Source organism: Pocillopora verrucosa, chromosome 3, assembly GCF_036669915.1.
Source record: "Pocillopora verrucosa isolate sample1 chromosome 3, ASM3666991v2, whole genome shotgun sequence".
In the NCBI taxonomy this organism is placed as follows: Eukaryota; Metazoa; Cnidaria; class Anthozoa; order Scleractinia; family Pocilloporidae; genus Pocillopora; species Pocillopora verrucosa.
In genome coordinates, this window is record NC_089314.1 from 11,750,192 (window position 1) to 11,762,735 (window position 12,544).

The window sequence follows — 12,544 nt, forward strand, 5'->3', positions numbered from 1 at the left end:
GTCTGGGTGGTGGTGGGGATTAACAGCCACACCCTTAAATGTGTCCTCATTTTACCTGCTAAACGAGTTTTTCTTTTCTTCGGAGTTAAGGCGTCACTCAGAGACGACTCTTCATCACGGCGTTTCACCTTTGGCGGACGCAAATGTTTAGTAGAACTACCTGCATGATAACAAATGTAAAAAACAATAACTAGATCACAACATATTATTTGAGCCAACAGATTCATTGTAGCAATGGAGCTTTTTCCTGATGAAAAGCCACTCTAAATCTTCGTCGCTGGGAACTCCTTGGTTGACAAAAAACATAAAGACATCACCGCAAAGCATCAAGATGGAATGATCGCGGGTAGTACGTACCGCATCTATTCATGCCATTTTGCTGGATCCACGCACTTTTATTTCACAAAAGCAGGGAGAGGGAAGATGGGGTTGGGGGGTGGGGGGTAACGGGCACGCCCATAGATATGTCCTCATTTTACCTGCCAAGCGAATTTTTCTTTTCTTCCGAGTTAAGGCGTCCCTCGGGGACGACTCTTCATCACGGAATTTCACCTTTGGCCGACGGAAATGTTTAAGAAAACCACCTGTATAATAACAAATGTAAAAAAATTAAGTAGATCAGAACATAATATTTGAGCCAACAGATTCATTGTAGCAATGGAGCTTTTTCCTTTTTTAATCAAACGTGTCCTGATGAATTTTTTTCAAGGCCAATTTGTGGCATTGCATTACGCATCCCTTCTGTGCATCGTTTTACACGAAAAATCCACGCTCACATACGCGAACAGAAGATATCTTCTGCTTTTTTTTTTCAGCCAGTAATCATCGCCACGTTAACGGATTTGGTAACATATTATTTATATCTCTAGTTTGCAATTGAGCGAGAAGCTCTAAAAAACTCTTTTTCGTACAATAAGAAACTTGGATAAAGCCACTCTAAATCTTCGTCGCTGGGAACTCCTTGGTTAACAAAATACATTAAGACATCACAGCAAAGCATCAAGATGGAATGATAGCGGGTAGTACGTAACGCATCTATTCATGCCATTTTGCTGGATCCACGCTCTTTTATTTTACAAAAGCAGGGAAAGGGAAGATGGGGTTTGAGGGTAGGGGTTAACGGGCACGTCCATAGATATGTCCCCATTTTACCTGCTAAACGAGTTTTTTTTTTCTTCGGAGCTAAGGCGTCATTTGGAGACGACTCTTCATTACGGCCTTCCACCTTTGGCGGACGCAAATGTTCAGTAGAACCACCTGCAAGATAAAAAAAGTTAAAAAATCATTAGACAAGACTATATTATTTGAGCCAACAGATTCATTGTAGTAGTGGAGCTTTTTCCTTTTCTTATCAAACTTCCCTGATGAATTTGTTTTAAGGCCATTCCATTACGCATCTCTACTGTGCATCGTTTTACACGAAAAACCCACGCCCACATACACGAACAGAAGATATCTTGTGCTTTTTTTTCCAGCCAGTAAGAAAAACTGTCATCGTCACGTAAACGGATTTGATGACATATCACTAATATCTCTAGTTTGCAGTCGAGCGAAAAGCTCTAAAAAACTTTTTTACATAGAATAAGCAACTTGGGTAAAGCCACTCTACATCTTCGTCGTTGGGAACTTCTTGCTTGACTGCAAACGTAAAGGTGGGGGGTAGGGGGTTGACAGGCACACCCATAGATATGTCCTCATTTTACCTGCTAAACGAGTCTCTTTTATTATCGGAGTTAAGGCGTCACTCGGAGAAGACTCTTCATTACGGCGTTTCACCTTTCGCCCACGAAAATGTTTAGTAGAACCACCTGCATGATAACAAATGTAAAAAAATAATTAGATCAGAACATATTATTTGAGCCAACAGATTCATATTAGCAATGGAGCTTTTTCCTTTTCTAATAAAACATCTCCTGATGAATTTGTTTCAAGGCCAATTTGTGCCATTCCATTACGCATCCCTACTGTGCATCGTTTTACACGAAAACTCCATGTCCACATGCGCGGACAGAAGATATCTTCTGTTTTTTCTTTTTTTTCAACCAGTAAGTAAAACTGTCATCGCCACGTAAACGGATTTAGTGACATACCATTTATATCTCTAGTTTGCAATCGAGCGAAAAGCTCTAAACAACTCTTTTTCATACAATAAGAAATTTGGGTAAAGCCACTCTAAATCTTCGTCGCTAGGAACTCCTTGCTTGACTAAACAAATAAGACATCACAGGAAAGCATAGAGATGAGAGGAAAGCGGGTAGTACGTACCGCATCTATTCATGCCATTTTCCTGGATCCACGCACTTTTATTTCACAAAAGCAGGGAGAGGGAAGATGGGGTTGGGGGGTAGGGGGGTAGGGGTTAACGGGCACGCCCATAGATATGTCCTCATTTTACCTGCTAAACGAGTTTTTTTTCCTTCGGAGTTAAGACGTCACTCGGAGAAGACTCTTCATTCACAAGAAAAATCTACGCCCACATACGCGAACAGAATATATCTTGTGTTTTTTTTTCAGCCAGTAAGAAAAACTGCCATCGCCAGGTAAACCGATTTTATTTCACAAAAGCAGGGAGAGGGAAGATGGGGTTTGGGGGTAGGGGTTAACGGTCACGCCCATAGATATGTCCCATTTTACCTGCTAAACGAGTTGTTTTTTTCTTCGGAGTTAAGACGTCACTCGGAGAAGACTCTTCATTACGGCCTTCCGCCTTTGGCGAACGCAAATGTTTAGTAGAACTACCTGCATGATAACAAAGTTAAAAAACCATTAGCTCAGAACATATTATTTGAGCCAACAGATTCATATTAGCAATGGAGCTTTTTCCTGTTCTAATCAAACGTCTCCTGATAATTCGTTGCAAGGCCAGTTTGTGCCAATGCATTACACATCCCTACTGTGCATCGTTTTACACGAAAAATCCACGCCCACATACGCGAACAGAATATATCTTGGGTTTTTTTTTTTCAGCCAGTAAGAAAAACTGTCATCGCCTCGTAAACGGATTTGGTGACATATCACTTATATCTCTGGTTTGCAATCGAGCGAAAAGCTCTAAAAAACTCTTTTTCATACAATGAGCAACTTGGGTAAAGCCACTCTAAAGCTCCGTCGCTGGGAACTCCTTGCTAGACTACAAACGTAAAGACATCACAGCAAAGCTTCAAGATGAAAGAATAGCGGGTAGTACGTACTGCATCTATTCATGCCATTTTCCTGGATCCACACACATTTATTTTTCACAAAATCAGGGAAAAGGAAGATGGGGTTGGGGGGTAGGGGGTTAACGGGCACGCCCATAGATATGTCCTCATTTTACCTGCTAAACGAGTTTTTTTTATTTTCGGAGTTAAGGTGTCACTTGGAGACGACTCTTCATCACGGCATTTCACCTTTCGCCAACGAAAATGTTTAGTAGAACCACCTGCATGATAACAAATGTAAAAAAAATAATTAGATCAAAACATATTATTTGAGCCAACAGATTAATTGCAGCAAAAGAGCTTTTTCCTTTTCTAATAAAACATCTCCTTGTGAATTTGTTTCAAGGCCGATTTGTGCCATTCCATTACGCATCCCTACTGTGCATCGTTTTACACGAAAAATCCATGCCCACATACGCGGACAGAAGATATCTTCTGCTTTTTTTTCAAACAGTACGAAAAACTGTCATCGCCATGTAAACGGATTTGGTGACATACCATTTATATCTCTAGTTTGCAATCGAGCGAGAAGCTCTAAAAACTATTTTTCATACAATAAGAAACTTGGGTGAAGCCACTCTAAATCTTCGTCGCTGGGAACTCCTTGCTTGACTAAACACATAAAGACATCACAGGAAAGCATAGAGATGAGGATAGCGGGTAGTACGTACTGCATCTATTCATGCCATTTTTTTGGATCCACGCACTTTTATTTCACAAAAGCAGGGAGAGGGAAGATGGGGTTGGGGGGTAGGGGTTAACGGGCACGCCCGTAGATATGTCCCCATTTTACCTGCTAAACGAGTTTTTTTTTTCTTCGGAGTTAAGACGTCACTCGGAGAAGACTCTTCATTACGGCCTTCCGCCTTTGACGAACGCAAATGTTTAGTAGAACTACCTGCATGATAACAAAGTTAAAAAACCATTAGCTCAGAACATATTATTTGAGCCAACAGATTCATATTAGCAATGGAGCTTTTTCCTTTTCTAATCAAACGTCTCCTGATAATTCGTTGCAAGGCCAGTTTGTGCCAATGCATTACACATCCCTACTGTGCATCGTTTCAAACGAAAATCTACGCCCACATACGCGAACAGAAGATATCTTGTTTTTTTATTTTCAGCCAGTAAGAAAAACTGCCATCGCCACGTAAACCGATTTGGTGACATATCACTTATATCTCTGGTTTGCAATCGAGCGAAAAGCTTTAAAAAACTCTTTTTCATACAATGAGCAACTTGGGCAAAGCCACTCTAAATCTCCCTCGCTGGGAACTCCTTGCTAGACTACAAACGTAAAGACGTCACAGCAAAGCTTCAAGATGAGAGAATAGCGGGTAGTACGTACCGCATCTATTCATGCCATTTTCCTGGATCCACACACCTTTTTTTTTTTACAAAATCAGGGGAAAAAAAAATATGGGGTTGGGGGGTAGGGGGTTAACGGGCACGCCCATAGATATGTCCTCATTTTACCTGCTAAACGAGTTTTTTTTACTTTCGGAGTAAAGGTGTCACTCGGAGAAGACTCTTCATCACGGCGTTTCACCTTTCGCCTACGAAAATGTTTAGTAGAACCACCTGCATGATAACAAATGTAAAAAAATAATAAGATCAAAACATATTATTTGAGCCAACAGATTCATTGTAGCAACGGAGCTTTTTCCTTTTCTAATAAAACATCTCCTGATGATTTTGTTTTAAGGCCAATTTGTGCCATTCCATTACGCATCCCTACTGTGCATCGTTTTACACGAAAAATCCATGTCCACATACGCGGACAGAAGATATCTTCTGCTTTTTTTTTTCAACCAGTAAGAAAAACTGTCATCGCCACGTAAACGGATTTGGTGACATACCATTTATATCTCTAGTTTGCACTCGAGCGAGAAGCTCTGAACAACTATTTTTCATACAATGAGCAACTTGGGCAAAGCCACTCTAAATCTCCCTCGCTGGGAACTCCTTGCTTGCCTAAACACATAAAGACATCACAGGAAAGCATAGAGATGAGAGGATAGCGGGTAGTACGTACCGCATTTATTCATGCCATTTTCCTGGATCCACGCACTTTTATTTTACAAAAGCGGGGAAAGGGAAGATGGGGTTGGGGGATAGGGGTTAACGGGCACGCCCATAGATATGTCCTCATTTTACCTGTTAAACGAGTTTTTTTTTTCTTCGGAGTTAAGACGTCACTCGGAGAAGACTCTTCATTACCGCCTTCCGCCTTTGGCGGACGCAAATGTTTAGTAGAACCACCTGCATGATAACAAAGTTTAAAAATCATTAGCTCGGAACATATAATTTGAGCCAACAGATTCATATTAGCAATGGAGCTTTTTTCCTTTTCTAATCAAACGTCTCCTGATGAATTTGTTTCAAGGCCAGTTTGTGCCAATGCACTGCGCATCCCTACAGTGCATCGTTTTTCACGAAAAATCCACGCCCACATACACGAACAGAAGATATCTTGTGCTTTTTTTTTTTTTTCCAGCCAGTAAGAAAAACTGTCATCGCCACGTAAACGGATTTGGTGACATATCACTTATATCTCTAGTTTGCAATCGAGCGAAAAGCTCTAAAAAACTCTTTTTCATACAATGAGCAACTTGGGTAAATCCACTCTAAATCTTCGTCGCTGGGAACTCCTTGCTTAACTAAAAACGTAGAGACATCACAGCAAAGCATTAAGATGAGAGAATAGCGGGTAGTACGTACCGCATCTATTCATGCCATTTTGCTAGATCCACACATTTTTATTTTAAAAAATCAGGGAAAAGAAAGATGAGGTTGGGGGTGGGAGTTGAGGGTTGGGGGTTAGCAGGACGCCTATATAGATATGTCCTCATTTTACCTGCCAGACGAGTTTTTCTTTTCTTCGGAGTTAAGGCGCGACTCGGAGAAGACTCTTCATCACGGCGTTTCACCTTTGGGCAACAAAAATGTTTAGTAGAACCACCTGCATGATAACAAAATAAAAAAAAACTATTAGATCAAAACATATTATTTTTTAGCCCACAGATTCATCGTAACAATGGAGCTTTTTACTGATGAAAAGCCACTCTAAATCTTCGTCGCTGGGAATAGTAGAATAGAATAGTGGGTAGTACGTACCGCATCTATTCATGCCATTTTCCTGGATCCACGCACTTTTATTTTACAAAAGCAGGAAAAAGGAAGTAGAGGTTGGGGGTGGGGATGGGGGGTTAACGGGCACGCCCATAGATATGTCCTCATTTCACCTGCTAAATGAGTTTTTTTTATCTTCGGGGTTAAGGCATCACTCGGAGACGACTCTTCATCACAGCGTTTCACCTTTGGCGGACGCAAATGTTTAGTAGAACCACCTGCATGATAACAAATGTAAAAAACAATAACTAGATCAGAACATATTATTTGAGCCAACAGATTCATTAAGACAGTAAGAAAAACTGTCATCGCCAGGTAAACGGATTTCGTGACACACCATTCATATTTCCTGTTTAAAATCGAGAGAAAAGCTCTAAAAAACGTTTTTCCATTCAATAAGCAACTTGGGTGAAGACACTCGAAGTCTTCGTTGCAGGGAACTCCTCGCTTGACTAAAAAAATAAAGACATTACAGCAAAGCATCAAGATGAGAGGATAGTGAGTAGTACGTACCGCATCTAATCTTGCCATTTTAATGGATCTATGCATGTATATTTTACAAAAGCAGGGAAAGGAAGATGGGGTTGGGGGGTGGGGGTTAAAGGGCACGCCCATAGATATGTTCTCATTTTACCTGCCAAACGAGTTTTTCTTTTCTTCGGAGTGAAGGCGTCACTCGGAGACGACTCTTCATCACAAAAAAAAAAAAAAAAAGATCAGAACATATTATTTGAGCCAACAGATTCATTGTAGCAACGGAGCTTTTTCCATTTCTAATGAAACGTCTCCTCATGAATTTGTTCCCAGGCCAATTTGTGCCGTTGCATTGTGCATCCCTACAGTGTATCGTTTTACGTTTTTTTTTTTTTTTTTTTTTTCAGCCAGTAAGAAAAACTGTCATCGCCACGTAAACGGATTTGGTGACATATTATTTATATCTCTAGTTTGCAATCGAGCGAAAAACTCTAAAAAACTCTTTTTCATACAATAAGCAACTTGGGTAAAGCCAATCTAAATCTTCGTCGCTGGGAACTCCTTGATTGACTAAAAACATAAAGACATCACAGCAAAGCATCAAGATGAGAGAATAGCGGGTAGTACGTACCGCATCAATTCATGCCATTTTGCTGGATCCACGCATATTTATTTCACAACAGCAGGGAAACGAAAGATGGAGTTGGGGGGTGGGGGTTAACAGGCACACCCATAGATATGTCCTCATTTTACCTGCTAAACGAGCCTTTTTTTTCTTCGGAGTGAAGGCGTCACTCGGAGACGATTCTTCATTACGATGTTCCGCCTTTGACCGATGCAAATCTTCAGTAGAACCACCTGCATGATAACAAATGTTAAATCATTAGGCAAGAACATATTATTGCAGCCAACAGATTCATTGTAGCAATGGAGCCTTTTCCATTTCTATTGAAACTTCTCCTTATGAATTTGTTTCAAGGCCAATTTGTGCCATTGCATTATGCATCCCTATAATGCATCGTTTTACTCGAAAATTCCACGCCCACATACGCGAACAACAGATAACTTCTTTTTGTTTTTTTCGGCCAGTAAGAAAAACTGTCATCGCCACGTAATCGGATTTCGTGACACACCATTTATATCTCTTGTTTGCAATCGAGAGAAAAGCTCTAAAAAACGTTTTTCCATTCAATAAGCAACTTGGGTAAAGACACTCGAAATCTTCGTCGCAGGGAACTCCTTGCTTAACTAAAAAATAAAGACATCATAGCAAAGCATCCAGATGGGAGAATAGCGGGTAGTACGTACCGCATCTATTCATGCCATTTTCCTGGATCCACGCACTTTTATTTCACAAAAGCAGAGAGAGGGAAGATGGGGTTGGGGGGTAGGGGTTAACGGGCACGCCCATAGATATGTCCTCATTTTACCTGCTAAACGAGTTTTTTTTTTCTTCGGAGTTAAGACGTCACTCGGAGAAGACTCTTCATTACAGCCTTCCACCTTTGGCGGACGCAAATGTTTAGTAGAACTACCTGCATGATAACAAAGTTAAAAAATCATTAGCTCAGAACATATTATTTCAGCCAACAGATTCATATTAGCAATGGAACTTTTTCCTTTTCTAATCAAACGTCTCCTGATGAATTTGTTTCAAGGCCAGTTTGTGCCAATACATTACACATCCCTACTGTGCATCGTTTTACACGAAAAATCCACGCCCACATACGCAAACAGAATATATCTTGTGTTTTTTTTTTCAGCCAGTAAGAAAAACTGTCATCGCCACGCACACGGATTTGGTGACATATCGCTTATATCTCTGGTTTGCAATCGAGCGAAAAGCTCTAAAAAACTCTTTTTCATACAATGAGCAACTTGGGTAAAGCCACTCTAAATCTCCGTCGCTGGGAACTCCTTGCTAGACTACAAACGTAAAGACATCACAGCAAAGCTTCAAGATGATAGAATAGCGGGTAGTACGTACCGCATCTATTCATGCCATTTTCCTGGATCCACGCACTTTTATTTTTTACAAAATCAGGGAAAAGGAAGATGGGGTTGGGAGGTAGGGAGTCTACGGGCACGCCCATAGAAATGTCCTCATTTTACCTGCTAAACGAGTTTTTTTTATTTTCGGAGTTAAGGTGTCACTTGGAGACGACTCTTCATCACGGCGTTTCACCTTTCTCCAACGAAAATGTTTAGTAGAACCACCTGCATGATAACAAATGTAAAAAAATAATTAGATCAGAACATATTATTTGAGCCAACAGATTCATTGTAGCAATGGAGCTTTTTCCATTTCTAATCATTACGCATCCCTACTGTGCATCGTTTTTCACGAAAAATCCACGCCCACATACGCGAACAGAAGGTATCTTGTGCCTTTTTTTTTTTTTTTTCAGCCAGTAAGAAAAACTGTCATCGCCACGTAAACGGATTTGGTGACATATCACTTATATCTCTAGTTTGCAATCGAGCGAATAGCTTTTTCATACAATGAGCAACTTGGGTAAAGCCACTCTAAATCTTCGTCGCTGGGAACTCCTTGCTTAACTAAAAACGTAGAGACATCACAGCAAAGCATCAAGATGAGAGAATAGCGGGTAGTACGTACCGCATCTATTCATGCCATTTTGCTAGATCCACACATTTCTATTTTATAAAATCAGGGAAAAGGAAGATGAGGTTGGGGGGTGGGAGTTGGGAGTTGGGGGTTGGGGGTTGGATCCACGCACTTTTATTTCACAAAAGCAGGGAGAGTGAAGATGGGGTTGGGGGATAGGGGTTAACGGGCACGCCCATAGATATGTCCTCATTTTACCTGCCAGACGAGTTTTTCTTTCCTTCGGAGTTAAGACGTCACTCGGAGATGACTCTTCATCACGGCGTTTCATCTTTGGCCAACGAAAATGTTTAGTAGAACCACCTGCATGATAACAAATTAAAAAAAATAATTAGATCAGAACATATTATTTTTTAGCCCACAGATTCATCGTAACAATGGAGCTTTTTCCTGATGAAAAGCCACTCTAAATCTTCGTCGCTGGGAATTCCTTGCTTGACTAAACACATAAAGACATCACAAGAAAGCATAGAGATGAGAGGATAGCGGGTAGTACGTACCGCATCTATTCATGCCATTTTGCTAGATCCACACATTTTTATTTTACAAAGGCAGGGAAAAGGAGGATGAGGTGGGGGGGGTGGGGGGGGGGGTGGGAGTTGGGGGTTGGGGGTTAACAGGACGCCTATAGATATGTCGTCATTTTACCTGCCAGACGAGTTTTTCTTTTCTTCGGAGTTAAGGCGCGACTCGGACAAGACTCTTCATCACGGCGTTTCACCTTTGGCCAACGAAAATGTTTAGTAGAACCACCTGCATGATAACAAATTAAAAAAAAACTATTAGATCAAAACATATTATTTTTTAGCCCACAAATTCATCGTAACAATGGAGCTTTTTCCTGATGAACAGCCACTCTAAATCTTCGTCGCTGGGAATTCCTTGCTTAACTAAAAACATAAAGACATCACAGCATAGAATCAAGATGAAAGGATAGCGGGTAGTACGTACCGCATCTATTCATGCCATTTTGCTGGATCCACACATTTTTATTTTACAAAATCAGGGAAAAGGAAGATGGGGTTGGGGGGTGGCGGTTAACGGGCACGCCCATAGATATGTCCTCATTTTACCTGCTAAACGAGTTTTTCTTTTCTTCGGAGTTAAGGCGTTACCCGGGGACGACTCTTCATCACAGCGTTTCACCTTTGACCGACGAAAATGTTTAGGAGAACCACCTGCATGATAACAAATGTAAATAAGATAATTGTAGCAATGGAGCTTTTTTCCTTTCCTAATGAAACGGTCTCCTAATGAATTTGTTTCAAGGTCAATTTGTGCCATTGCATTATGCATCCCTACTGTCCATCATGTTACACGAAAAATGCACGCCCACATACCTGAACAGAAATATATCTGTAACCTTACGCTTACAGTTGGCAGTTGTGTAGTGAGTGAATTTTGCGCTACCAGAAAACTACATGAAAATAGACAAACGCATCAAATGATCTTCCTTCGCTTTGTTTTGGTTAGTCACAAATGAAGCGACACTTTCTCAGTTTCGAGGCACTGTCAACAACGTACATAAAAGATACAGTGGCCAAAAAGCCTAGTGTCTGAGAATTTAGGCACTATACTTGTATGTAACTGTATTTTTATTGAATTACAAGATTAGTGATGTATTACCAGTAATAAATGGTGCGCAAGTTGGCTATACTGTAAAGGATATTAATGCAGGTCGAAATTCCAGTAGGGATATTGCAAAGATGGCCGAAATGAAAGCAAAAGCAAACAGCTTGATAAATGTTCTCTTTCCTACATCAAAGAGAACATTACTTCCATTAGTGTGCATGGAGATTAAACTTCCTCCCAACTCGAATTTGCCCCAACGAAACATAAAGTATTGACCAGGTTCATTCCATAATTTTGAAATATACAACGTTCATCATTTTTCTCAACAATTTCCTTTGATGACAGCGCACTCAACGAAGGGATCATGTGCTACAGAGACAACTCATGGCACTTTAACCAACAAGGTTTCATGTATAAAACAACAAATTTGCTCCAACATAACTTGCAAGTTCATAAGGGTTAGCATCCATTTCTAACAGGAGTTTATTATAGGATTACTCTTACTAGTATTGACAAATGTGAATCAAATGTTCAGTTAGCAATGATATTTGGTTTTATTAACTGAGTTGATAACGTAAATTGGCCTCTGTAGAGAGATTCTAAAGCTGATGTTTCGAGCGTTAGACGTTCGTTGGACCGATCGGGAATTGTGGGTTGGGTGTGGTTAATAAAATGGGGTTGGGCTGGGGGGAAGGGAAGGGGGGTTAAGGCGGAAGTTTCTAGGTGTATTATTGGGAGGTCGGTGGTCTTCTTCCCCGAGGGAAAATGCTATCAAAAGCTTGAAAGCATCCCACCATCAATCCTTGTAGAAAGAAAATTAGAGCTCCCTAAAGTTAAAAAATAACCTCAGATTGGTTTCCACTGAGGTTGAAAAATAACGTCAACTAAAAGACCTCAGTTGTTTCCTGTCACTTAAACAACACTGCATGTTGTTTTTCCCCCTAGATTATTGGGACAAGAAATTACCATTGAATTTATTTGAGAAAAGAATAAAATCATCCTTAGCTTATTTAAGGTATTAATGAAAATTCAAGTATTTTATTATGTCTAAGAAAACAAAATCATGTCTAAAAATTTTATGTATGGTACCCTTCTGAAAGTTACAGGCTGTAAACAATTCTTACTTCATTTCATAAAACTTAATGTTGGCACCATTAACCCAAACAATACACTACAGACCAACCAATACACTACAGACCAAACAGTACACTACAGACCAAACAGTACACTACCGACCAAACACTACAGTACAGACCAAACACTACACTACAGAACAAACAATAAACTACAGACCAAACAATACACTACAGACCAAACAATACATTATAGATCAAACAGTACACTACAGACCAAACAGTACACTACAGACCAAACAGTACACTACAGATCAAACAGTACACTATACAGACCAAACAGTACACCACAGGCCAAACAGTACACTCCTGAGCAAACAGTACACTACAGACCAAACAATACACTACAGACCCACACAAATATATGAATTCAAACTAAGGGACTTATAATCATGCTATTCACC

The 12,544-nt window shown here is 40.3% G+C and overlaps 1 protein-coding gene across 1 annotated transcript in view; it reads right to left on the bottom strand.

Moving 5' to 3' along the window:
- LOC131776105 (uncharacterized) overlaps positions 1-12,544 on the bottom strand; it is a 29,010-nt gene that overhangs the window by 9,149 nt on the left and 7,317 nt on the right. Inside the window, exons 8-25 of the mRNA XM_066163492.1 lie at positions 10,509-10,613; positions 10,084-10,188; positions 9,634-9,738; positions 8,919-9,023; positions 8,237-8,341; positions 7,560-7,664; positions 6,967-7,020; positions 6,446-6,550; positions 6,058-6,162; positions 5,358-5,462; positions 4,677-4,781; positions 3,994-4,098; positions 3,317-3,421; positions 2,635-2,739; positions 1,704-1,808; positions 1,153-1,257; positions 480-584; positions 56-160 (exon numbers count right to left, since the gene is read on the bottom strand). Coding sequence (XP_066019589.1) covers positions 56-160; positions 480-584; positions 1,153-1,257; positions 1,704-1,808; positions 2,635-2,739; positions 3,317-3,421; positions 3,994-4,098; positions 4,677-4,781; positions 5,358-5,462; positions 6,058-6,162; positions 6,446-6,550; positions 6,967-7,020; positions 7,560-7,664; positions 8,237-8,341; positions 8,919-9,023; positions 9,634-9,738; positions 10,084-10,188; positions 10,509-10,613 — 1,839 coding nt within the window. The remainder of the gene's footprint in view (positions 1-55; positions 161-479; positions 585-1,152; positions 1,258-1,703; positions 1,809-2,634; positions 2,740-3,316; positions 3,422-3,993; positions 4,099-4,676; positions 4,782-5,357; positions 5,463-6,057; positions 6,163-6,445; positions 6,551-6,966; positions 7,021-7,559; positions 7,665-8,236; positions 8,342-8,918; positions 9,024-9,633; positions 9,739-10,083; positions 10,189-10,508; positions 10,614-12,544) is intronic.